Here is a 27,743-nt window from a genome sequence, read left to right as displayed (position 1 = left end):
CATTCTTGCCTGGAGAATCCCCATGGACAGAGAAGCCTGGCGGGCTGCAGTCCATGGGGTGGCAAAGAGTGGGACATGACTGAGCGCAGCACAGCATAGTTAAAATGTCCACTCATTTCCACTAGATGGCAGTTGCTTATTAAAAGTCACTCAGTCATGTCTGACTCTCTGCAACCCGGAGGCCAGAATACTGGAGTGGGTAGCCCTTCCCGTCTCCAGGGGATCTTCCCAACCCAGGAAGCGAACCGGGGTTCCCTGCATTGCAGGTGGATTCTTTACCAGCTGAGCTACCAGGGAATCCCTAGGTGGCAGTAGACATCATCAAATACAGCTGAGCTCAACTAAACAAAGAACTGAGGGAGCTGTGAATTCCTTGTGGTCCGGTAGATGGGCTTCCCTTGTGGCTCAGCTAGTAAAGAATCCACCTGCAATGCGGGAGACCAGGGTTCCATCCTAGTCCATGGGGTCGCAAAGAGTCGGACACGACTGAGCGACTGAGTGATTCTCACTTCACGTCACTGCCACAGGCTGGGCTCAACTCTTGATCAGGAGTAGGATAGGAGCCCACAAGTTGAGCGGCCAAAACAAAAAGGAAAAAACAAAAAAACAGGACAGTTTTCATGCAGTTACTCAGTAGGCCTTGTCCCGCTTCTGTAATTATACTGAAATGGGGCTGGAGCACATATATTATTTCAGAAGAGTGGACTTCCTACTTGGCCCTAGGAATCTTCTGTTTGATGTAGATTGTTAAAAAAAAAAAAAAAAAAGGTTATTTTTTATTAGATCGCCTATTCTAGACCCACATTCATCTTCAGTTCCCATCTTAAGCTCTGGAGAGTCTCACATACTCCTATGCTCGGGCCTAGCCCCTTGTTACTAAAAGTGTGGTTAGTATATCAGCAGCAAGAGCTTTAGCTGGAAGCCTGTAGAAACGCAGACTCTTAGGCCTTAGCTTGGACTTATTGTATCTAAGTGATTTGCATGCATATCAAAGTCTGAGAAGCACAGTTCTAGCCACACTGAACTTCTTAAAATTCTCTAAAGGAGTCATGAAGCCTTTGCACATGCTGGTCTTCTCAAATGGGAAAGATCCTCTTCCCCATGTGCTAGGAAAATTGGCTTCTTATTTAGTCTTCTTATTTAATTAGTTAGTGAGGAAATGAGCAAGATGGTAAGTCCAGTTCAAGGAGGATAGAGGAGACTGGTAAACACACAGTCTATGGAGAAAAGACTGCTGGAATAAGACTGAAAATTAAATACAACACTGCTTTTTATTGACACATCGTGCTTAGTCACTTAGTCGTGTCCAGCTCTTTGTGACCTCATGGACTGTAGCCCACCAGGCTCGTCTGTCCATGGAGATTCTCCAGGCAAGAATACTAGAATGGGTTGTCATGCCCTCCTCCAGGGGATTTTCCCAATCCAAGGATCAAACACAGGTCATTTGCATTGCAGGTGGATTCTTTACCATGTGAGTCACCAGGGAAGCCCAAGAATACCGGAGTGGGTAGCCTATCCCTTCTCCAGGGGATCTTCCTGACCCAGGAGTCGAACCAGGGTCTCCTGCATTGCAGGCAGATTCTTTACCAGCTGAGCTACCTGGGAAGCCCTATTGATACTATTACTACTACTATTGACACATTAGGAAAACAGTAACATTTAGCATAATCTTTTCTACCTGACAAAGTCATTTATAACAGATCTTCTACAAGCTAAGATCTAATTTTACAGCCTCTAGGCTCTCAGTCAGTCAGTCAGTTCAGTTGCTCAGCCGTGTCCGACTCTTTGCGACCCCATGAACCGTAGCACGCCAGGCCTCCCAGTCCATCACCAACTCCCGGAGTCCACTCAAACCCAAGTCTATCGAGTTGGTGATGCTATCCAACCATCTCATCCTCTGTCATCCCCTTCTCCTCCTGCCCTCAATCTTTCCCAGCATCAGGGTCTTTTTCAATGAGTCAGCTTTTCTCATCAGGTGGCCAAAATATTGGAGTTTCAGCTTCAACATAAGTCCTTCCAATGAACACCCAGGACTGATCTCCTTTAGGACGGACTGGTTAGATCTCCTTGTAGTCCAAGGGACTCTCAAGTCTTCTCCAACACCACAGTTCAAAAGCATCAATTCTGTGGTGCTCAGCTTTCTTTATAGTCCAGCTCTCACATCCATACATGACCACTGGAAAAACCATAGCCTTGACTAGACGGACCTTTGTTGGCAAAGTAATGTCTCTGCTTTTTAATATGCTGTCTAGGTTGGTCATAACTTTCCTTCCAAGGAGTAAGCGTCTTTTAATTTCATGGCTGCAATCACCGTCTGCAGTGATTTTGGAGGCCAGAAAAATAGTCAGCCACTGTTTCCACTGTTTCCCCATCTATTTGCCATGAAGTGATGGGACCAGATGCCATGATCTTAGTTTTCTGAATGTTGAGCTTTAAGCCAACTTTTTCACTCTCCTCTTTCACTTTCATCAAGAGGCTTTTTAGTTCCTCTTCACTTTCTGCCATAAGGGTGGTGTCATCTGCATATCTGAGGTTATTGATATTTCTTTTGGCAATCTTGATTCCAGCTTGTGCTTCCTCCAGAGCCCAGCGTTTCTCATGATGTACTCTGCATATAAGTTAAATAAGTAGGGTGACAATATACAGCCTTGACGTACTCCCTTTCCTAGTGATCAGTGCAAAGAAATAGAGGAAAACAATAGAGTGGGAAAAACTAGATATCTCTTCAAGAAAATTAGAGATACCAAGGGAACATTTTATGCAAAGATGGGCTCAATAAAGGACAGACATGGTAGGGACCTAACAGAAGCAGAAGATATTAAGAAGAGGTAGCAAGAATACACAGAACTGTACCAAAAAGATCTTCATGACCCAGATAATCACGATGGTGTGATCACTCACCTAGAGCCAGACATCCTGGAATGTGAAGTCAAGTGGGTCTTAGGAAGCATCACTACGAACAAAGCTAGTGGAGGTGATGGAATTCCAGCTGAGCTATTTCAAATCTTGAAAGACGATGCTGTGAAAGTGCTGCACTCAATATGCCAGCAAATTTGGAAAACTCAGCAGTGGTCACAGGACTGGAAAAGGTCAGTTTCCATTCCAATCCCAAAGAAAGGCAATCCCAAAGAATGCTCAAACTACCACACAGTTGCACTCATCTCACACACTAGTAAAGTAATGCTCAAAATTCTCCAAGCCAGGCTTCAGCAATACATGAACTGTGAACTTGCAGATGTTCAAGCTGGTTTTAGAAAAGCAGAGAACCAGAGATCAAATTGCCAACATCCACTGGCTCATCAAAAAAGCAAGAGAGTTCCAGAAAAACATCTATTTCTGCTTTATTGACTATGCCAAAGCCTTTGACTGTGTGGATCACAATAAACTGTGGAAAATTCTGAAGGAGATGGGAATACCAGATCAGCTGACCTGCCTCTTGAGAAATCTGTATGCAGGTCAGGAAGCAACAGTTAGAGCTGAACATGGAAGAGACTGGTTCCAAATAGGAACAGGAGTATGTCAAGTCTATATATTGTCGCTCTAGGCTCTACTGGGTAAAATAATAAGCCATATAAGATGACAGCCCCTAGAATTTGATGATCCCCTTCAGGCTTCTTAGAGAATGCTCTAGTATGACTTTACAAAGGCACGTAGTAATATTTTGCTTTATTTCCAAATTTGGGATAATTTTTCTTAAAAGTTTAAATTTGATGTTGCTGGAGAAAACTCTTAAGTTCCTTGGATTCAAAGAGATCAAACTAGTCAATCCTAAAGGAAATCAACAGTGAATATTCATTGGAAGGACTGATGCTGAAGCTGAAGCTCCAATACTTTGGCCACGTGATGTGAAGAGCCAACTTATTAAAAAAGACCCTGATGCTGGGAAAGATTGAGGGCAGGAGAAGGGGGTGACTGAGGATGAAATGGTTGAATGGCATCACCAACTCAATGGACATGAGTTTGAGCAAACTCTAGGAAATAGTGGACAGGGAAGCCTGGCGTGCTGCACTCCAAGGGGTCCCAAAGAGTCAGACATGACTTAGTGACTTAAAAACAACAGAGGCAATAGGAATACACATGCTAGGTTGCCAAAGTTCACTTAATACAGTAGAATTCTACTTATGTTGGTTTCAGAATATGAAATGAATATCTATTACTTTTTAGAGCTGAATAGAAAAGAAGACAAGATCAAATTAGCCTTGTCCTTTACATCTTCCTGACCATTTTGGCCCTACTTACATGAAATATAAATTGGGAATACCGCTTATTTCATTTGGCAATTGATCTTCAAAATATGGTCTTGGAGTCCAAATATATTTTTAACATTTTAAAAAATTATTGAAGATCCTAAAGAGTGTTTCCTGTTTTGTCTATCAGTATTTAATGTTATTAGAATTAAACTAAGAAATTTAGAAAATATTTATTAACTCATTTAAAATAATAATATTCATTACTTAAATAAACAAAATAATTTTTGTGAAAAGGAACTGCATATTCCAAAACCCCACAAAGGTTTGGATTTGATTCAGGGGGAGCCAGTTAAAGTTTTCCACAGAGCCTTTGGTGCTTCTGCAACTTCTGATTAGATGAGATTTGATAACATGGTGGCCCAAGATGGGCCTAGGAGTGATCATATACATTTTGGTATTTATATAGCCTGATTTACTACACTGATTCCATTTTTATTTTTACTTTATTTTTAAAAAAATATTTGTTTATTTATTTGGCTGTGCCAGCTCTTATCAGTAGCCTACATGATCTTCAGTTGTAGCAGGTGGGATCTAGTTATCTGACAAGGGCTTTAACCTGGGCCCCATGAATTGGTAGTGCAGAATCTTAGGTGCTAGACCACCAGAGAAGTCCCTCATTAAATTAAAAAAAATTTTTTAAATTCTCTTGGGGACTTCCCCTGTAGTCCTGTGATTAAGGCTCCACCTTCCAATTCAGAGGGTGCCGGTTCAATCCCTGGTCAGGGAACTAGGATCCCACATGCCACAGGAAATGTCCAAAAAGTTAAAAAAAAAAAAAAAAGAAAGAGTTCTCTGATCCACAGGTCTTGTGTAATCAACTAAGAGTAGGTATACATTGATCGTGAACATTATTTGAACAGTTTCTTGCTGTTTTAACTGGGCTTTTTGTCACAGTAAAATCACTATAATGTAGGCTTCTTGAGGGCAGGGGTTTTCATTCTGATGTGTGTTTTAGTCACTGCTAAATCTGATTCCTAGGACAGTACACATGTAAATAGTTTGTAAATATTTGTGGAATGAATGAGTGAATGAAATGAATGTGATATTTCTAGGACTGTACTTCCTTCTGGATAGTAGGGATGGTTTCATTCAAAAGTAATTATTTATCTTAAATTTTTCTTTTTTGTAATTTCCAAATGTGATATGCAGAGTATCTACTTTTAAAAACGTTGGGGGAGGGACTCTAAATACACCTTTGTGGTAAGAGTCATAAGTGCTTGAGAATTCTTTTCAAAGATGTACAATTTACATTTACTGATAGTTTTTAAAAATTCTGAGAACCATGCATGTAATAAGCTAGCAAAAATGTTTTCAATAAATTCTCAGTTTTGACCCCATCTCTCTGTTTTCCAGCTAACTAGAAGCATCTGTGATTTTTGAGATCTCTTTACATATTCTAGATACAAGTCCTTTGTTGGATATGTGGTTTGCAAATATTTTTGGCCAATCTGTAGTTTGTCTTTTCATTCTCTTTACAAGGTTTTTTGCAGAGCAAAATTTTTTACCTTTGATGAAGTCCAATTTATGTTTGTCTTTTCATGAACTATACCTTTGTGTCAAGTCTATGAACTCCTTGCTTAAGTTCTGAAGATTTTCTACGTATCTCTAAAATTTTAAAGTTTCACTTTTACATTTAAATTCACATTCCATTTTGAGTTAATTTTAGTGTAACAAGACTTCCTTTTTCTAAGCTTATGGATGGATGCCTTTTAAAAGCCTCGTATCAATAATTAAATATGGACTGGATAATTTCCTATGATAGGGTTTGTATATAAGATCTCTTGTTTGGTTGTAGCATGAGAAACAGTAAAAGTACCTTCATATTGCATAATTTCAGAAGATTCACCAGTACCTGTAATCAACAGAACACTAAAGTTAAAAATCTGACTTCCTAGAGGCATAGTCAACCAGGTGATTCAGGAGAAAAGAAAAATGTATTTAAATGAAGTGACCATATAATAGGACTAGAAAAAATTTTTATTTTGCCAAAATTGCCTAGATACTTTATCAAATGTTCACTCATTTGGAGCTATGGAGATCTAAGTAGTAGTGAGTAACTAGAGGAGGACGAAAAACAAAGCCACAAGGATTAACCTCAGAACACATCTCCTATCTTGCTCTTGGTGTTACTAACACGCCAATGGCTGCATTGACCATTTTTATTTGGCATGTTTGTCCAGGGGTCAGTAAACTACAGCCCACAGTCTAAACATGGCTTGCTGCCTGTTTTTATAAAGTTTTGCTGGAACACAGCCACGTCCCTTTGCTGACTCACCCATAATCTGCCTGCTTTTGTACTACAATGGGAGAGGTGATCAGTTGTGACAGACTGCATGACCCACAGTCTAAAGTACTTATTCTCAGGCCCTTTACAGAAAAATTTTTGTTATTCTTATTCTCATCTGACAAATGCTGATAGTTATGTGGAAAGCACCCTGGTATGAAATATTTCTAAGGTGTGATATCAACTGTTTGGAACAAAATAACAAAGAGGCAGCAGCATGAATTTATAAGGAATCTACCTTGAGGGGTAAACGGTTTTCTGTTTGAAGCTGAAATTCCTCTTAACACAACTCTAAGCATTGTCCCTGAATCTGTGCTCAGATATCAGTTTATGTTCCTGAACGTCAAAGAGGAAGATGTTTATAAGCAAGTGTCTATGTTATTAATATCTGGTGATAGAAATCTCACAAAGTTGAGAAAATATTTTGGTATGAAAGCAAAAAAAAAACATATTTATGATCAAAATAAGTCATTTTAAGACTCTTGTCCAAAGAATTTACATTATATATCTCAGAAAAGTATAAACACACTTCAAATTTATGCTCTGGCCTCAACAGGACACTAGCCAGAGCTTTAGCCGAGCACCGTGCCTGGCGCACACTGTCTTCTTGTCCCTGTATCTGAGGTTGTTGACATCACGGGGTGGGCACGTGATGGCACCAACCATTAGGCTGTGGTATGTCATCTCTAGAAGGACTGATGCTGAAGCTGAAGCTCCTGTACTTTGGCCACCTGATTCGAAGAACTCACTCATTAGAAAGACCCTGATGCTGGGAAAGATTGAAGGAGGGGAGGGGACGACAGAGGATGGCATCACTGACTCAATGGACATGAGTTTGAGCAAGCTCCAGGAGATGATGAAGGACAGAAAAGCCTGGCGTGCTGCAGTCCATGGGGTCGCAAAGAGTCAGACATGACTGGGCAACTGAGCAGCAACCACAAGCTCTACACCCAGCCTTTCAGACTCTGATTACAGAATTCTGCAGACCTCGCATCTGCTTTGCTAGCTGGCTTCTTGTGCCAATAGGATGTGTACGGGGGACACCGCAAGTCAGGGTGACAGAGGAGGGACTCACTGTTTCTTCCAGTGGTGACCCAGCTTCGGCCCTTCACTGGCAGTGGCAGCTGGTTCCAGTCTCCAGCTTAATTTTAGAAATTACTGTACGCACTTGTGGGGTTTCCTGTGTGACCCCGTCCCCAACACCTACACTAGAAAGCTTCTAGAGAGCCCTGACCTCCTTTGTAAAGTTCAGTCCCCAAACAGTTTCTGGGATACAGATGCTGAAGAACCTGGGGTTGACTGTCACTCACAAGGTTATCCAGGGCTCTGACACCCTTCCTGTTTGCTGCGGGGACGGGGCCGCCTTAGTCGCTTTCTCCTACAGAAGCGGGTGGGCGGTAGGGAAGTGGGAAGCTAGTAACCACCCTCCTCTACTTTACTTTCCCACTTCCTCCATCCCCCCTCCCCGCGTCTGTCCTTCCCCGGCCCTCCTCCCTCCTCCCTCCTCCTGCCTGCCCATCCTTCTCAGCCCTCTGTCACGTGTCCAGCCCGAGGCCGCAGCGGTGCCGCGCGCAGGCGCTGGGCGCACCGACCCGACGGCTGGCCAGGCGGGAGGATGGCGCGCGGGGGGGATGGATGGCGCGCGGGGGGGATGGATGGCGCGCGGGGGGGGAAGGGGGGGGGATGGATGGCGCGCGCGGGGGGATGGCGCGCGCGGGGGGATGGCGCGCGGGGGGATGGCGCTCGTGGGGCTGCGCTTGCTGCTGTTGTTCTTGGTCGGGGACTCGGCAGGTAATGGTCACCAGTGGGCTTGGCAGCCAAGGGAAGCGGAAGAGTTACCTGGGGGTGGGGGGAGAGGGGTGGAGAGGGGGGTCTCATCGCTTCTCGGCCTTTTGACTGGGATCAAATGTAGAGGGGGGTCTCGCCAACGACTGCCCCTCCACGCACCCGTTACTGGCGGTTCCAGGCCCGCCCCGCGATTGTCTAAGGACACGAACTCGGGGGTGTGTGCGGGTGACATGTTGGAGCCACAGTGTTGTTGCTTGGGCTTTTCTACTGACCCTGCTGCCTGCGCTTTCTCCCTTAAAGCAGATTTTCTGGAGTCCAGGATCAGGGGTCGGGTTTTTATGTAGCGGGGGCCCTACAGAACCTTGGCAGGAGATGTACAGGAATCAGGAATTGTGAATGCCAAGTGTGCCAGGCACTCTGGGACTCATGAGAAAAGGGCCTCGGGCCAGCCAGACTTGACACCCACTTTAAAATGAAGTTAAAATGGTAACATCTAGTGGTAAGCTTTGTATTTATTATTCTGAGCAACAAAGGAAAAGAATATCGTGAATTTTTGAGTTATTTCTCTAACTTTTGGGTTCTTTTAGCCAGGAAAGTTGATTTTTTATTTCTTAAATACTGTGAAGGATGAGAGGGGAAATGGTCCCCTGATGATGGAGGGCCGTGGAGCAAAGAGCAAGGGATCCTGAGGCATTAGGGAAGCCCCGGGGGCAGTAGTCAGGGTCTTCCTGCAGTCCCGTTTGTGAATTAGCCGGTGCTCGCATCTCTTGGCTGGCATACCTCTGAGGTAGGTGTCAGTCAGTACCGGCTGTGGGTTCATTTTCCGCTGGCTCTGAATGTCCTGCCGGATACAGGGACCCATTCTGCGGGGACTAAAGCTGCAGTGAGCTCTGTTGCAGCTGAAGCTCCATCCTGTTCCTCTGGGAAGCCCCCCTCAAGGAACAGTAGTTGGGCCGTGGGACATGGCCTCTTCGGTTGCTCCAAGGGTTGGGTAAGCATTCTCCCACTGAGGCTCAGGGGAGGTTTTCTTTGATCTCTAAACTTCCACTGGCTTCTCAGGAAGCAGCTGGTGGGGGTGAGGGGAGAGGATCACCAACCCTGTGCATATATATATATCTGAGGAAGGCGTGAGCGCCTCTTCTCTGACTTTTGTTATGTAGCTCCAAAGTCCTCTCTCAAGCAGACCTATTAGAGTGGTCAGTTATAGAACTGTACCAAACGTTTTCTGTGTGCCTGCTAAGAGAGGTGCCAGAATACAGCTGAATATACCTTCTAAAGTTCTTCAAAAGCTGGACATGGGAGAGAAAGGGAGAAGGTACAGCTTGTATAAATTACAAGCTGGATTTAAAAAACCCCTTATAAAAAAAATAAAAATAAAAAATAAAAAACCCCTTATGATGAAGAGTTGGCCTTAATCATATCCTTTTAAATGTCTGTTTTCTTCTTGCAGCCTCTTTGAATGCTCAATTTAGTCAACATTCAGAACATAGAACAGTAAGTAAGAAACCACTTCTACTGTTTCGACTAATACAATGAAGCCCACAAAGGTTGGGGTTGGAGACTGGTTTTCAGGTCTGACCTGCCCCTTTGGAAACAGTTGACTGAACCTTTAGAAACCAGATTATCAGGCAGGCGTTTTGATAACACTGTAAATTCTGGTTGAAAAAGGCTCAGTCCTTGGGACCTCCCTGGTGGTCCAGTAGCTAAGACTTAGGGCTCCCAAGGCAGGGGGCCAGGGTTTGATTCCTGATCAGGGAAACGCATGCCGTAACTAAGAGGTTGCATGCCACAAACTAAAGATCCCACAAGCTGCAACCTGGCACAACCAAATAAATAAATAATTTTTAAAAAGAAAGGAAACAGCTCAGACCTTGGGAGCCTAAGGGCTTTGTTTCCTTTGATGATTCAGAAGGTTCTGGGCCTAATAATTATACGTTGTATTAGACATTTTATGTATATTAACAAATTAGATTGTGTGAAAGTAAAGGAAGACCAACCGAATAAGAACAAGAAAAAGGAGTTATTCAACATGCACCCCAGTGTTCATTGCAGCACTATTTACAATAGCTAAGACATGGAAGCAATCTAAATGTCCATTGACAGATGAATGAAAAAATAAGATTGCACACACACACAGAGGAATATTGCTCAGCCATAAAAAAGAATAAAATAATGCCATTTGCAGCAATATGGATAGACATAGAGATTATCATATTAAGTGAAGTAAGTCAGAGAAAGACAAATATCATGTGATATCATTTAAATGTGAATCCAAACTATGACACAAATTAACCTATCTATGAAACAGAAACAGACTCAGATACGGAGAACAGATTTGTGGTTGCCAAGTGGGTGGGGGAGGGAAGGATAAATTAGGAGTTTGGGGTTAACATATACACACTACTATATATGTAACAGATAAACAGAAGGGCCTGTTGTATAGCATGGGGAACTGTATTCAGTGTCTACTAGTGAGCTATAATGGAAAAGAATCTAGAAAATCACTTTGCTGTACACTGAAACTAACATAACATTGTAAATAACTATACGTCAATTATCTTAAGTTAATCAAAAAAAGAGCTAGTTATTCAGAGCTTGATGTAGCAAGTGAGTCAGCCATGTCACTTGTGTTTTAGCTGAGACTCAAAGGCACAGGAGTGGGAAAGCTTTATAATGGGAAAAAGGGAAGGTATTAGGTGTGCCCTGATTGAGGCTGTTGGCATGGGGAGGCTGGAGGTGGGAAACTAAAGGCAGGCATAGTATGTGAATGGTTCAGAGGGCATATTTGGCTTTCTCTAATTGGGCCTAAGTTGGAAGCAGGGGTAAAATTTGGGGAAAATATCAGCTGTTAATCAAGTCTTAGCCGTTTGGGGCCAACTGGTACATAGCGCACTGCTTGATTACCTGGGTGTCACGAGAGATAGCTGTCTGATTTCTTACAAGTCTGATTCACAGCAGGTTGGCTTCCTGGACTGGTTATTCTCAATAATGGGCTGGTTTCCTGGCTAGCTTGCTAAGGTTTGGGGCCATAGTTCTGTTTTAATATCTGGTCTGACACTGTCCATTTTTCCATGCAATCTCTGTTCTCACAATGACCTTGTAAAATAAATAGAGATGATTATTTTACATACGTGGATATTGACCTCAGTGGGTAAGGTAACTTTGAGTATTCATGTCAGTGCAGACCTTTTCCAGGAAACTTCCCACCCTGTTTTCTTCCTCCAAAGTAGACATAAATGCACTTTCTCTTTGTTTCCATTCACACTATACTGCATCATCATCACCATACTAGTGTAGGGGAGGAAAAAAATCTTCCCTCTACTCTTCTAAGTTCTCAGCTGGGGTCTATACAACAAAGGAGAGATCAACCAGAGAAAAACAAACAAATGTTTATTAACAAGTGTATTGTGCATACACATGGGAGTACTCAGAAATGAGTAACTCAAAGAGGTGGCTTAGAAATCTGCCTTGTCTTGCATATTTAACAGAAAGCAATAAATATGTGAAAGATACATCCAACTGAATGCAGAGTTCTAGCGAATAGCCAGGAGAGATAAGAAGGCCTTCTTAAAATGAGCAATCCAAAGAAATAAAGGGAAACAAAAGAATAGGTAAGACTAGAGATTTCTTCAAGAAAATTAGAGCTATCAAGGAAATATTTCATGCAAGGATGGGGATGATAAAGGACAGAAATGGTAAGGACCTAACCAAGCAGAGGAGATTAAGAAAAGGTAGCAAGAATACACAGAAGAACTATACCAAAAAAAAAATCTTAATGACGCAGATAACCACAATGGTGTGGTCACTCACCTAGAGCCAGACTGGAGTATGAGTGAGGTCAAGTGGGCCTTAGGAAGCACTACTACGAACAAAGCTAGTGGAGGTGATGGAATTCCAGCTGTCCTAAACTATGATGCTGTTAAAGTGCTGCACTCAATAGGTCAGCAAATTTGGAATACCCAGTCTTGGCCACAGTGTTTCCACAGGACTGGAAAAGGTCAGTTTTCATTCCAATCCCAAAGAAGGGCAATGCCAAAGAATATTCAAACTACTGTACAATTGTCCTCATTTCAGATACTAACTAATAAGGTAATGCTCAAAATCCTTCAAGATTGGCTTCAGCAGTATATGAACCAATAACTTCCAGATGTACAAGTTGGGTTTAGAAAAGGTAGAGGAACCAGAGTTCAAATTGCCAACATTCGTTGGCTCATGGAGAAAGCAAGAGGGTTCCAGAAAACTTCTGCCTCATTGACTACACTAAAGCCTTTGACTGTGTGGATCACAACAAACCAAGGAAAATTCTTAAAGAGATGGGAGTTCCAGACCACCTTACCTGTCTCCTGAGACACCTGTATATGGGTCAAGAAGCAACAGTTATAACTGGAAATGGAACAACTGACTGGTTCCAAATTGGGAAAGGAGTACGTAAAGGCTATATATTGTTACACTGCTTATTTAACTTATATGCAGTGTATATCATGTGGAATGGTGGGCTGGATGACTCACAAACTGTAATCAAGATTGCTGGGAAAATATCAGCAACCTCAGATATGAGATGATACCACTCCAATGTGAAGAGGAACTAAAGAGCCTTTTGATGAGGGTGAAAGAGGAAAGTAAAAAAGCTAGCTTAAAACTCAACATTCAAAAAACTAAGATCATGGCATCTGGTCCCAGCTCTTCATGACAAATAGAAGGGGGAAAAGTAGAAGCAGTGACAGATTTTATTTTCTTGGGCTCCAAAATCACTGTGGCCGGGACTGCAGCCATGAAATCAAAAGATGCTTGTTCCGCGGAAGGAAGGCTATGACAAACCTAGCCAGCATGTTAAAAGCGGAGGCATCACTTTGCTGACAAAGGTCCGTATAGTCAAACCTATGGTTTTTCCAGTAGTCGTGGACAGATGTGAGAGTCAGATCATAAAGAAAGCTGAGTGCCAAAGAATTGATGCTTTCAAATTGTGGTGCTGGAGAAGACTCTTGAGAGACCCTTGGACAGCAAGGAGATCAAACCAGTAAATCCTAAAGGAAATCAACTCTGAATATTCATTGGAAGGACTGTTGCTAAACCTGAGGTTCCAATATTTTGGCCACCTGATGCAAACAGCTGACTCATTGCAAAAGACCTTGATGCTGGGAAAGATTGAAGGCAAAAGGAGAAGGAAGCAGCAGAGGATGAGATGGTTAGATAGCATCTTCGACTCAGTGGACATGAATTTAAGCAAGCTCTGGGAGACAGTGAAGGACAGAGAAGACTGGCATACTATATAGTCCATGAGGTTGCAAAGAGTTGGACATAACTTAGGGACTGAATAACAACAATGTTTGTAGATAAATGACAGGACAAAGGAAAATAGTTTTAGGCTTTCAAGGGTGGTAAACAGTAGGAAGATAAATAATGGGAGGAAACTAATGGAATAAAATTTGTTTGCAGGTTCCTTAGGTGCCATTTCTGGGCTGATAAGAAACCAGAATCATTTCCAGTAAATGAGAATTTATATTCTGCCTTTAGGCAGTAAAGGGGAAGTCAAAACTGCATGTTGACTGCCTTTAGCTCCAAGTAATGTTTATGTCAAGGAGCCATATTTTGGGGTGACATAGCCTGGGTTTCTTTAACAGTAGAGGATACCAATCAGTGTCCTAAATTCTTTGTGTAGAATCACTCACTTAATCTTTTACAGCACTAACAGTGGGTACCATTATTATCTCTCTGGCCAAGGTCACATGGAAATGGTGCAACTGTAGTTCCAACCTAGGCATCTGACTTCAGATCCAGTGCTTTTAATTACCCCATCATAGCAATGAATTGTAATTGTCTGTCTCCCCCCAATAAACTGTATATTTTGTGATGTCTTATTGTTTGGTGCCCAATTTTCAGCACTTAGTGGATACCCAATAATATTTTTGTTCAGGTGACTCAGTTTTTCTTGAGTTTGAATTTCTTTCAGAAAATGGGGATAATAACAGTGAAAATTCACTCTCCCATCCTCCATTTAAGCAACTTACAAATGCCCCTCTCCTTTCTCTCTGAATAATTTCCACAGGAGACCAATCACTGACTGGTTGTAGATTACTATCTTGTATGACTCCTCTCTTATGAAGCAGACTATTTCCCATCAGTGGAGTTATATTTTCACCAAGACTCAAGTGGCTGTGTTCACAAGCCTATTATGAGAGTTTCCAGTCTTATTTTAATTAAAAATGTAAAGACAGTATAAACATGATTATAAAGAAATAAAGCCATTTATATGAGAACTGTGTCAAATACTTTTGAGACTTGCTAAAAGACAAATTCTAAAACAAAATAATTGCTCTTGAATTAGGTGTAGGTAAAACAATAGTAAGTAATCGGGGATTGTTTTTTAATTGTACATTGCCTTGTTGTAACCATGTCTCTACATTCTTGCCATATTTAAAAGTGGGTAGTCTTACCCCTGGGAGACATGTAGACTGTCATTTTGATTGTCGTCACCAGGGAGTTGTTGCTGGCATCCGGTAGATAAAGAACAAAGAATACTAAACATCCCACAACGCACACGACAACCTCACTCAGCAGAGAATTATCTGGCCCCAAATATGAGTGCAGTTGAGAAATCCCTTCTGAAAAAAAACAAAACAAGAAATCGTAGGTGATTTATTATGGGTATGATTTTTGCAGTGATAGCACATAGAACTCAATTCCTTGAAACATTAATAGGAAAAGTCTTATGTCTGGTGTCAGGTAGGATTAGATTCAGCTGCAAGTAACATGAATTCAAAATAATAGCTCACGGAGCTGCCATTAGGATGTGGCCTTTGTTGTCCCGGTCTGTAAAGGGGAGGGTTTCATGCACCCAGGAACAGGAGAGAGGAATGGACAAAGGAGACTAAAAATTAGGGGAACCAGAGGACAGGCTCAATTTTCCTTTAAAGGAGGTCCTCAGAAGCTACTACACAATACTCCCATTGTATCCGGTCAGCCTAATCTTGATCGTGTGGGCATACCTAGCTGCAAGGGAAGTTCTCTTAGTGTAAGTAGTATTACCCCTGGCCATGTGCCTTGTCATTGTCTTACATCAAAAAGATTGGCGATCCTATTTTCTTTTATGTTTTAAGAGAAAATGCTTAGGGTATGTATTTTTTGTTATTGTTTCCCTGCTTTAATTGACTTTTTCAGTAAAATGACCAGTTACCAGTTGTCCCAATCTCATTGGAACTTTTTCCAGTGAGAAAAAGGGTATCTAGTCTCCTGTGGAAGCTGCCCTGGAAGTCATCATCTTAGTGAGCCTTGAGCAGGAAGAACACATCAGGCTCCTAGAAGGAGATAGAAGGCTGAACAGAGGGTGGAAAGGGTTAAAAGTTTCTCTTTAGTTCAGAGTTTGGCCAATGCCCTGTCTACTTAGGTCTCTATGAATCCATAGAATATGAAGGAAATGGTATATTTCATTTATTCAGAGTACTAAACACTTATTCTGAAGTGAGGAAAGACGATCACTATTACTAAAACAAAACAAATACAGCAGGTCATATATTCAACCTGTTCTTAGAGTGAGCCTCTGCACGCTTTGGTGTGACCACTGTGACCAGTTCTAGTCCTGGTCCTGCTGGAGACTAGAGGTTACGAGCAAGACCTATTACCTCTCTGGCCTCAATTCCATTGAATCTGAGGGTTGAGATCCACGATCCAACATCAGTTTGTTAGGGCTGCTGTAATAAAGCCACAAACTGAGTGACTTGAACACCAGAGATGGGTTGTCCCACAGCTCTCAAGGCTGGATGTCCAAACTCAAGGTGTCGGCAGGGTTGGTTCCTTCTAAGGGCTGTGAAGGAGAATCTGTTCCAATCCTCTCTCCCAGTATCTGGTAGTCTCAGGCATTCCTTGGCTTGTAAATGGCATTCTCTTGGTGTCTTCACATGATTTTCCCTCTGTGTGTGACTTTGTTTCCAAACTTTCCCTTTTATAAGAACACCAGTCATATTAGATTAGGACCCACTCTCCTAAACTTATTTTAACATAATTTCCTATATAAAGACCCTAATTCCACATAAGGTCACATTCTGAGGTGCTAGGGGTTAGGACTTTAACACATGTCTCTGGGTGAACACAGTTAAACCCATAACAACCCTGAAGGTCTAATCCTGAACCTACTACTTACTTTCTTTAATGATGTTGTTCAAATGCCAGTATATTAAAAGTCCAGAGAAAAAGATTAGATTCCTGAGCATGTCTGGGTGTTATGCCAAGGAATTAGGGGAATGGAACAGGCCGTTCTCACGTAGGTGGTAGTGAAGAGCAAATTATGAAGCTGGAGGATAGATAGTTAAGTACGTTTGGTGGCATGCCTTGGACTTTCATTTTAAAAATCAGCCATATTGAACCTTCCTTTGAGGTCCTTTTTCCTACATAGCAGATACTGATCCACTGCTTCAACACTGCATCTGATTTTTGTATTAGAAAAAAACATATTTTTGTATGGAAAAAGACATCTTTTTGTAGGATATTTCCAGGAAATCTAGGAAAACTTAGGGCTTTGTCCTCCTCTAAACTGCTGTTTGATGAGAATATCTCAAGTTATTCTCCAATTTCTGTCTTCCTTTCTCTTTTCTAGCCAAACTGTGATCAGTATAAATTACCAGGATGTCCCAGGGACTTTAGCCCTGTGTGTGGAAGCGACATGTCCACTTATCCCACTGAGTGTGTTCTATGCATGAAAATCAGGTAACAATTTTATAATATAAACTAGGCCCATTTTCTTTAGTTCTTCTCTTGCATTTTGATAACTTAGCAGGTTGTGACTCTTCTTGGACATAAGAATCAAATGTGACATAAGTAGCTCTGTTTTAAGACTGACATTTAAAAAGACCCAGAATCTTTCAGTGTATTTTCTAGGTCAAGGTTAGAAAAAGAAGTGTGTGATTAATCAATTATAGATGAGATAATTAAGTAATGTACTATCCAGGGATGGGTAGTTTCCCAAAATTTATTTAGGCTTGTAGCAGTGGTGCTGTTTGCAGCCTCATCACTCAAGTCTGTGCCGACCACCAAGAAAGAAGACCTGGGTCTGTCATGCAGTGTCTATGGACAGTTCCAGGGTTATGATTCAGTGTGTTTTCAGAGGAATGAAAGAAGACAAGGGAAGGAATGATAGCTATTTCTGGGTTTCGAGGCAGATCATGGAACTGAGGCGCTGCTATGTAAAAAACCCTAGCCCATTATCAACCCCACCCATCCTGGCATAGCAGGAAGGGGAGCAGGGATGTCCCAGGCCATCAAGAATGCTTTGTCCCTTAGGAGACAGGAGACAGACTTAAGCACATGTCCTCTCATGAAAACACCAAAATTACAACTAACTGCTGAACAACCACTGACAGAAAAAAGCTTGAGCCTACCAAAAAAGATATTCTACCTTCAAAGATAAAGAAGAAGTCACAACAAGATAGTAGTAGGCGTGCTTTCATGATATAATCAAATCTCATACCCTCCAAATGGGTGACCCACAAACTGGAAAATAGTTATATTGCAGAGGTTCTCCCGCAGGAGTAAGAGTATGAGCCTCATGTCAGGCTCTGCAGCCTGGGGAGTCCAGCATCGAGACGAGGAGATTCAAGAGCATTTGGCTTTGCAGGTCAGCAAGGCTTGCGTGGAGGAGCTCCACAGGCCTGGAGGAACAGAAACTCCGCTCTTGGAGGGAACACACAAGGTTTCACATATATTGAGTCTTAGGGCAAAGCAGTGACTCCATAGGAGCCTGAACCCAACATACCTGTGGGTCTGGGATGGTCTCCTGGGGAGGCAGGGATCAGCTGTGGCTCACTGGGGGACAAGGACACTGGTGGGAGAGACTTTGTGAAACATTCATTGGCATGAGCTCTCCTAGAAGTCTCCATTTTCGCAAAGATTCCTGGCCCCACCCAACAGCTGGCAGCCCCACCCATCAGCAGACAAGGTGCTTAAAGTTGTCCTGCACCAACATCTGCCTCTAAATACACCCCTTGACACAGCCTGTCTACCAGAGGGACAAGACCCAACTCCACCCACCAGTGGGTAGGTACCAGTTCCTCCCACTAGAAAGCCTGCACAAGCCCCTGGATCAACCTCATCTACCAGGGGACAGACATCAGAAGCAAGAAGAACTCCAGTTCTGCAACCTGAGGAACAGAGACCACAACACGGGTAGTTAGACAAAGTAAAATAGGAGAGGAGTAGGTTTCAGATGCAGAAACCAGATGAAACCCCAGAGAAACAGCTAAGTGAGAGGTGGAGAGAGGCGATCTGCCTGAAAAAGGGTCAGAATAATGACAGTAAAGGTGACCCAAGGTCTCAGAAAAAGAACAGAAGCACAGCTCAGAAGACATAAGAAATGCTTAATGGAGAGCTGGAAGATTTAAAGAACAAACAAACAGAGATGAACGATATAATATGTGAAATGAAAAATACACTAGAAGGAATCAATAGCAGAATAAATGAGGCAGAAGAACAAATAAATGAGCTGGAAGACATACTGGTAGAAAACACTGCTGCAGAACAGAATAAATAAGAATGAAAAGAAATAAGACTGTCTAAGAGACCTCTGTGACAATATTAAATGCACCAATATTTTGCATTATAGGGGTCCTAGAAGGAGAAGAGAGAGGGAAAGGGCCTGAGAAAACATTTGAAGAGATAATAACCAGAAATTTCCCTAACATGGGAAAGGAAACATTTAAGTCCAGGAAGTGCAGAGAGCCCCACACTGGATAAACACAAGGTGGAATAAGCCAAGACACATATAAATCAAACTAATAAAAATTAAAGACAGAGGAAATAAAGGAATAAAGAGAATAAACGAAATGAGAAAAGCAACAAATGACATACAAGGGTATCCCCATAAGATTGTCAGTTGATTTTTTTTTCAGCAAAAACTATGCAGGCCAGAAGGGAGTGTGTATTTAAAGTGATGAAAGGGGAAAACCTAGGACCAAGAATGTTTTACCCAGCAAGGCTCTTATTCAGATCTGACAGAGACACCAAAAGCTTTATAGATAAGCAAAAGCTAAGATAATTCAGTGCCACCAAACCAGTTTTACAACAAATACTAAAGGAACTTCTCTAGATGAGAAAGAAAAGGCCATGACTAGAAACAAGAAAATTACCAATGCAAAGCTCACCGGTAAAGGCAAAGACACAGTAAAGGTAGGAAATCATCTACACACAAAGGTGAAGTCAAACAGCAACTGTGAGAGGAGGAGAGTACAGAGGCAGGATACTGGAAATGCATTTGAAATTAAGAGCCCAGCACCTTAAAACAATCTTGTATATATCTCTATTTATCTATGTATATAGACTGATATATAAAACCTCATATAAGCACAAATCAAAAATCTACAATAGATACACACACAGAAAAAAGCAATCCAAATACAACTCTAAAGAGAACAAAAGAGGGAGGGAAGAAGAAAGACCAAAAAACCCCCCAAAAACAATTAACAAAATGGCAGTAAGACCATACCTATAGATAACTGGCCACCTGATGCAAAGAACTGACTCATTGGAAAAGACCCTGATGCTCGGAAAGATTGAAAGTGGGAGGAGAAGGGAACAACAGAGGATGAGATGGTTGGATGGCATCACCGACTTGATGGACATGAGTTTGAGTAAGCTCTGGGAGTTGATGATGGACAGGGAGGCCTAGTGTGATGCAGTCCATGGGATTGCAAAGAGTCAGACATGACTGAGCGACTGAACTGAACTGATAGATAATTAGCTTAAATGTAAATGGATTAAATGCTCCAACCATAAGACATAGACTGGTTGAATGGATTAAAAAAAAAGTGCCATATACATGCTGTCTACTAGAGACTTACTTCAGATACAAGAACACGTGCAGACTGTAAGGGAGGGTCTGGAAAAAGGTATTTCACACAAATGGAAAGCAAAGGAAAGCTAGAGTAGCAGCACTTAGGTAAGACAAAATAGACTGTAAAATAAAGACTGTTAAAAGAGACAAAGAAGGACACTACATAATGATCAAGGGATCAATCCAAGAAGAAATTACAACTGTAAATATATATGTCTCCAACATAGGAGCACCTCAATATATACAGCAAATGCTTACAGCCAGAAAAGGGAGTTGGGGAAAAGGTCCACCTACATTGTTGGTGGAAATGTAAATTGGTACAGCCACTATGGAGTGTCCTCAAAAAACTAGAAATAGAACTACCGTATGATCCGGTAATCCCATTCCTGGGCATATACCTGGAGAAAACCATAATTTGAAAAGATACATTTAACCCTATGTTCACAGCAGCAACAGTCAGGACGGAAGCAGCCTAAATAGCCCATCGACAGAGGAATGGATAAAGAAGATGTGGTATATATTCAATACTACTCAGCCATAAAAAAGAATGAAATAATGCCACTTGCAGCAAGTGGATGGGCCGAGAGACACAGAAAAACAAATACCATGATATCACTTATATGTATAATCTTAAAAATGATACAAATGAACTTAGCTACAAAACAGAAACAGACTCAGGGGCTTCAAAAACAAACTTATGGTTACCAAAAGGGAAAGGTTGGGGGAGGGATAAATTAGGAGTTGGGGGTTAACATGCACATCACTGTATATAAAATAGATAATTAACAAGACCTACTGCACAGCACAGGGAACTTCACTCAATATTCTGTAATAACCTATATGGGAGAAATAATCTGAAAAAGAATGGATATATGCATATGTATTATTTTGTAATAACCTAAAAGGAAAAAGAACCACTTTGCTGTATACCTGAGACTAAAGCAACACTGTAAATCAGTTATACTCCAATATAAAATAAAAATTAAATAAAACAAGAATATATTTAATAGTTAAACTCCGTGGCAGAATATTGTGTTTTTTTAAAGTCAGAAGGTACAGGCAACCTACACACCCTGCACTATTAGCTGGAAAATAGGTCTTAATAACTCTATCTGGTAGAATGCTTAGTAATAAATATATTGCATCGATTCCCTTATTGTAAAACACCCGACCAGCTCATGTGACCATGCCTTCTCCTCCAGATATGCTGGTTTGTATTTCAGGGGTCCATTCTCTGACCTCAGTCTTTTTTTTTTTTTTTGACCTCAGTCTTAAGTGAGTTACCTAGGTCTTCTCAAGAGTGAGTCCTTGGAAATGTTAACAGTTCCCTGTGCCCTAGGGTTAGGAGAAAAATAGCAGAGTTGGGCTTTCGCCCTCACTGTTTCCTAGATTTAGCTTTAAAAATGATTGTCACCCTGGAGAGAATATAATGTATAATGACATGGGTCTTTTTAATACAAATAGTGGGGCAGTTTCAATATGACAGATGATGTTTCAATATGGTGGCCCAGGGCAGGCTACCCCAAAATGTGCCACAGTAGCATATTATTGTGTATTTAAGTTGCTTAAGAAAAAGCCAATGCATGAGGGATGCTTTGACCCTTCTGTCTCTCTCCCTGAAAGCAGGAAATTAATGTCATGTGAAAGATGCACTTCCTGCCTCTGAAGGTACACTCTTATATCAGAGATTGGGAATTTAAAGCTAAAAAGCCTGTATAAACAAACTTTGTTACTTTTTAAATTTACTACCCCAAGCCAAAACTCTGTACAGATTCTTCACTTATTAAGTACCCAAAGCCTAAGTTTCTTTGTCTTATCAATTCCTCACCAATGTATTGCTTTTTTTGTCTAAAACGAATAAAAGTTGCCTGTTTTGGTCACTTATTAGGTCCCATTTCCATCAGACCTCTGTGCACCCTGAATAAAAATTTTTCTTTTTCTCCTGTTAATCTGTCTTGTGTCCATTTTATTATTAGTCCAGCCACAAGAACTCAAGAGGGTAGAGGGGGAAATTTCTTTTACCCTGACAGTTGGTGAGCCAGGAGGATCCTGGCTGGAAGCCACTTCCCAACCTGAGGCTCCTGCAGCTGAGAGATCCTGGGCCCTCTGATGCAGACCAGCAGAAGGTAAGATTTCTTACCGCCTCAGCTTCCTGATCTCTCCCTGCAAAGCCTGGTGGAAGGGGAAGTTGGCGAGAGTTCCTTATTTCCTTTCTAAATTTAGAATAGCAGGAGAAAATATTTGTCGAGTTAGCTCCTCGTATTTGGTAACTCTTGGAAATTCCTTTCTTCTCAGAGATGGTCACTGCTTTTTGTCTCTGTCTGTTGTGTTGTCTGCCATAAGAAGGAAGAACCACGGGGCAGCCGGCAGCCACAGGCCCTGTGAGCCTGTTGTTTGAGCCGGTCTCACAGACTGGTGAGTTAATGGTTCTCACCAGACCTGCATCTACTTAAACAGACCTTCCTGTGGGTCTTCCATATAAAACCACATGAGATGTGTTCTTCCGTCTTGTTTTATGTTCTGAGAGCTCTGCCATTTGAAAGGTGTGTCTGGTGGCCAGTTGACTAGACTTGAGTTCTGAGACACAAAGTCAGCACTCTCTTTGTCCGGCCATACCAGCTCTCAGGGGAGTTGGTCATGGGGTCTCTATCCATAATGGGCTGTTGTTGTCTCAGCTTTCATTGCCTTTTTTTTGTTTTGTTTGTTTGTTTGTTTGTTTTTTCATTGCCTTATTTTCTTAGACTATCCATGGGAGTGAACTTTTTAATCATGTGAGAGCTCTATCCTTGGAAACACGTTTTTATCTTTTGTTAAGCCATAAAAAAGGCTTACTGGTTTGAGTCTGTATTTGAAATTAATATAAAGTCCTACTCATCAACAGACAAAGGATCCTTTTTTAAAAAAAAAAATTATTTTTAATTGGAGGATAATTGCTTTACAGTATTGTGTTGGTCTCTGCCATACATTAATCAGCCATAGGTCAAAAGATCCTTTAAGCAGGTTGTATTTAAGAGGAAAAAAATTTGAAAGTTCTTATTGTAAATAACTATTACATTGGTACTTATGGGAGGAACAAATTGAAAAGAAAAATAAACTATAATGGTGAGCCTTAGAGAGTCCCTTATTAAGATGAAAAAAACAGAAATTAGACTTAAAAGTAAGATCCAACATAAATTCCCCTTTAAAAAAAAAATGCCTACCTCCTCTACAATTCCTCAGGCCCTCCTAGGAATAACCAGGAAGTAGATTAGCTGGAAGCTTAATACAAACAATTATCAAGGGCTAATAGAAACAGGGTTTTTTCTGTCTTGCAAAACTACAAAATCAGAAATGCAACTGTAGAAACAAATCAAGACCCACTTGTTTATACCATTCCCCAAAGCTTACCTGTTCCTCTTAAAATGCCTTTAGATATTATAGAAGATCACAATATTAGAGCAAAATTGTCCTGTACTTTAAAAATTATTTTAAAATAATAATTACCCTAAGACTTATAATAATAGATAAATATAATCCAAAACTCCTACGGGAAAACTGACCTTAAAAGGCCTTTCTTTGGCCTTAAAGGTTATAAATATTGTCATATCTTTGATATGTAAACACAGCCCACCTTGCCTGAGACTAAGCTTCGATTGGCTAAATTGGTAGAACCTGAAACCGAAAAAGAAGGAAAGATCCCTTTTAAAACACAAACTGCTGAAAGGATCTCTTGCCCAAATTCGAGTTAATCACACTGCTCTACAACTGCTTGTCAAGGGCAAATACAGAGCTTAAGTCTTTCCCACAAATAATAAAAGAGGTTAGCCATCTCAGTAAGTGAACTTAATTTTCTAAATTCTTCGGTAATTTAATTTACACCCTTAGAGTTTGTTAAGTTAAATGATGGGAGGTCACTGGATATCTGTATCATTTCCAAAATAGAGATGTTGCAGCGCGTGGGATCTTCATTGCACCATGGGCTCTTTCGTTGCAGTGCACAGACTCCCCAGTTGCGGCACACGGGCTCCCTAGTTGTGGTGTTGGGACTCCAGAGCATGCAGACTCAGCAGCTGTGGGCTGGGTTACTCTGTGGCCAGTGGGATCTTAGTTCCCCTACCAGGGATTGAACCCATGTTCCCTGCATTGCAAGGAGGATTCTTAACCACTGGACCACCAGGGAGGCCCCTCTTGTGCTTTATTGACAAATTCATTTATTTCTAGAAATTATGAAATGTGTTTATAAGTTTGCCAAGTCACAAAATACGGTTCACAGTTGTTTACTTCTTTATTCCCTCCAAAAATTTAGATTTCAAAGGATTAATAATTCTAATTAATATATGCAGTTAAAGGTCCCAGAAATGAAAAAAAAGTATTAAGTGTTTTGGGCTAAGAAAAGGTAAACAGGTGCCTTTGTTAAGGAAAAGGAAAGAGGTTTTGTCCTAAAGCTGGCTATTTCTAAATGGGAAAGAAAACAAGGGACAAATAAAATGAACATAGAAAATTGCAAAAGGTTTATGAAAAAATAATCTTAAGGAATTTTATGTGTGATCAAGACTAAGACTGGAATGAGTTTAATTAAGTAAAGGAATATCAAAAGTAAACTGGTACAAAATTAAAATTTGGTGTTTATCTCTGTTAAAAAGTTTTCTTGTTTAAAAGTACAAAGTTCTCTTAGATTGTTGGTCTAGTCTTAATAAGAAATTGTAAAAGAAAAAAAGTTTTCTTTACCTTTAATAGAAATCCAGATTCTATATTTTGTCTTTATCAGGTTTTTGATCACTTAGAAGACACCCACAAAAAAACTCCTAAGTCTTTTCAATATTAAAAGAACTAAAGTTTTTTACAACTATTTAGCTTTCTGTATTTGCCAGGGACATGTTTGTCACTGATTATATGGGTAGCTAAATATTGTTTCACAGTGACCAATGGTCCTATTTGACCATGTGTTTCAAAAACGTTTGATATTTTTGACAAATTCTGCAAATTCCAAATCAACTCTTAATTGAACTGGAAATGACTTTGGGGTTTTCCACAGGGCCCCTGGATACCTCAAAAATTTATTTTCTGTCCTTATTAAAGAGCTATTAAACTAATTAGGCTTCTTTTTTATGTAAATTACATAGGAAACATTTATCAAGTAAATGATAAACCTTCTTAAGTTGTATGGATAAATTTGTTATTAACATAAATATTCTAGAAAATAAATGAAATCCCTAAACTTTGGATATGTCATTATATGTTAGCCATAATTCTAGTTACTACCTTAAAATGGTATGTCTTAGAGATAACCAAATTTTCTTATCAATTCCATTATAATGAATCATATCTTCAATAGCGGACATTTTAAACTCATTTATCATTTACACACAGTTACTCTTTTACTTGGGGGCAGGAGGAGAAGGGGATGACAGAGGATGAGATGGCTGGATGGCATCACCGACTCGATGGACATGAGTTTGAATAAACTCTGGGAGTTGGTGATGGACAGGGAGGCCTGGCATGCTGCAATTCATGGGGTCGCAAAGAGTTGGATACGACTGAGCGACTGAACTGAACTGAACTCTTTTACTCAGATGCTTCTACAAAGGCTTTCTGCAAATGTGTTTTATTTTCAGGGAAATTCATGGAAAGAAATCTAACAAATATTCTAGAATATAGGTGTCTGATGACTTTAAAATCATACCTGGATAAGAATTTACAGAACCCTAATGGAGAAATTGATGGCTTCAAAAATTTTTTAACAGAAGATCAAGTGGAACAAGAATTCACTACAAGATTAAATAAACTGAGGAAGATAATTATAATTTTTTAATATTTATTAAAATCTGAAACATTGCTGAGTTTTAAAAATGTTTTCTCCAGATTTAAGGAAAGTTTTTTGTCTTTTCTCTTAAGCTAACTATGACTTAGAGCAATTTGGTCCACTATACATTTGTAAGCAGCACTGAAACATTTCTTTTTCTCTCTACTGGATCCCTTCAGAAGTCAGAAACTCTCAGTGAGTATTCTTATTTTCTTGGCAATATAGTTATTTGCATAAGTTCAGTAAGAATCTGCTTTTCTTAGAATACAATTGGAAACATTGATTGTAGTATCAAAGCTTTGACTGGAATGTCATATTGGAGAGAGACATGCATAGACTCAGATATGACCACAGAGCTTTGAGGAACTAAGGTTGACTTTACGGAGCCAATAAAGCCCTTTGGAAAAACAGCCTAGAATCTTACTTTCAGGTTTCCTAGCAGCTTTACCAGGTAAGGAAGGAAGGTCATTTCCTGGGATCTTTAGGAAACAGTGTACTTTGGAGACTTGTGTGAAGAGAGGAATTCACCCAAATCTGTATCTATTGCAGACGAAGTGGGTTGGTGAATGCTTGGCTTGACTTCTTATCCTTGAGAGGCTATTAAAGATTCAATCTGAAGTTCCTCATAAAAAGTTCCTGCAAAGCAGATTTAAGAGAGTCTATGTGGTCAATCATTATTCTTGCTGTACTTATGTAAACAACCAGGCCAAGTTTATTGAATCTAGACCTATTTTATGAAAAAATTAGTCTTATTTGGCCATCTTTGGTAATAATTGTAGAAAGAAAATTATCTTTCAGCAGGAAACTATAATACACACTATAAAACAGACTTTAGTCCTATTCATGGTCTTTGAGGTTTTTGTTATTTACTACCATAAGCAGAAACTGTTTATAGATTCTTTACTAGTTTTAAGCAGCCAAAGCCTAAGTTTCTTTGTCCTCTTTAATTCCTCACAAATGTATTGTTTGTCTAAAAAGTATAAAAGCTCTCTGCTTTGGTCACTTATTAAGTCTCATTTCTATGAGACTTCCATGCACAAGAATTAAAATTGTTTTTCTTCCTGGGACTCTGTCTTGGGTTCATTTTATTTTTAGTCTAGCCACAAGAACTCAGGACAGTTGGGGGGGGGGGATTTAATAATAAACGTGTTTTTATGGTTGTTCAATTTGCAGGGATGATGGTCATGATATTAAAATAATCCGAAGTGGACCATGCTGATGGAGCAGTTCACAGAAGAGGAACTGGAGAAACCACCTTCCACTGCACACTAAATGAACTTCATTTCCCGCTTTTCTCTTTTCCTGTATTTCTTTGCATGAGATTTTCTGAAGTTGTGTAAGAGGGCAGTGACTGATAAAACAACTACAAAATCCTCATTTTTGGCTGTTATCCTTTTAGTTAAGCTTATTGCCCATATGACCTATGCATTGCTTTATTTAATTGGAATAAAATCAGCACTGTATTTAATCACCACTGTTTGCTATCGACTGTCCATTCTCACTCAGCAGCCTCATGTGGACCTTTTCCTCTCAAGTAAGGGTGAATTTCACTAAGGGAGAAGTGGTCATTTTTGAGAAGGCAAGGTTTATTCTTCCACATTCTTCTAAATCTTGAAAGTACAATGTAGGTGTAGCTGGTACAGCATTCTGCACAGAGCAAATAATATGTATACTGGAGCTGACTTTAGCCAGAGTTGGTAAAGTCAAAAAGAATCACAAAGTTAAAAATGCAAGATACAAAATACAAAAACATAATCTCCTTTCAGTACAATTTTCCTTCAGGGTTAATGCAGGAAATTGCTTTTTCCCTTCTTTGAGAGC

The 27,743-nt window shown here is 40.5% G+C and overlaps 1 protein-coding gene across 8 annotated transcripts; it reads left to right on the top strand.

Moving 5' to 3' along the window:
* The first annotated feature begins 8,256 nt into the window (after window positions 1–8,256).
* On the top strand, window positions 8,257–27,390 carry LOC122428419 (serine protease inhibitor Kazal-type 2-like). 8 transcript variants are annotated; one of them, XR_006265701.1, is made up of 5 exons: window positions 8,257–8,325; window positions 9,773–9,816; window positions 16,913–17,022; window positions 22,117–22,266; window positions 27,096–27,390. XR_006265701.1 is itself a non-coding variant. In XM_043448437.1 (5 exons), the coding sequence occupies exons 1-5, from the start codon at window positions 8,271–8,273 to the stop codon at window positions 27,099–27,101; spliced, it is 231 nt and encodes a 76-aa protein (XP_043304372.1). In that variant the 5' UTR covers window positions 8,257–8,270; the 3' UTR covers window positions 27,102–27,390. The 8 variants fall into 8 exon arrangements, 2 of the variants coding, with proteins under 2 accessions (XP_043304372.1, XP_043304371.1); XR_006265702.1 differs by lacking the exon at window positions 27,096–27,390 and adding an exon at window positions 25,512–25,550; XM_043448437.1 differs by lacking the exon at window positions 22,117–22,266 and adding an exon at window positions 26,102–26,117.
* The last annotated feature ends 353 nt before the right edge of the window (window positions 27,391–27,743 follow it).

The sequence above is a fragment of the Cervus canadensis genome, chromosome 26 (assembly GCF_019320065.1).
Source record: "Cervus canadensis isolate Bull #8, Minnesota chromosome 26, ASM1932006v1, whole genome shotgun sequence".
NCBI classification, from domain to species: Eukaryota; Metazoa; Chordata; class Mammalia; order Artiodactyla; family Cervidae; genus Cervus; species Cervus canadensis.
Note: the sequence above shows the minus strand (reverse complement) of the source record. Positions and strands in the feature narration are given on the sequence as shown.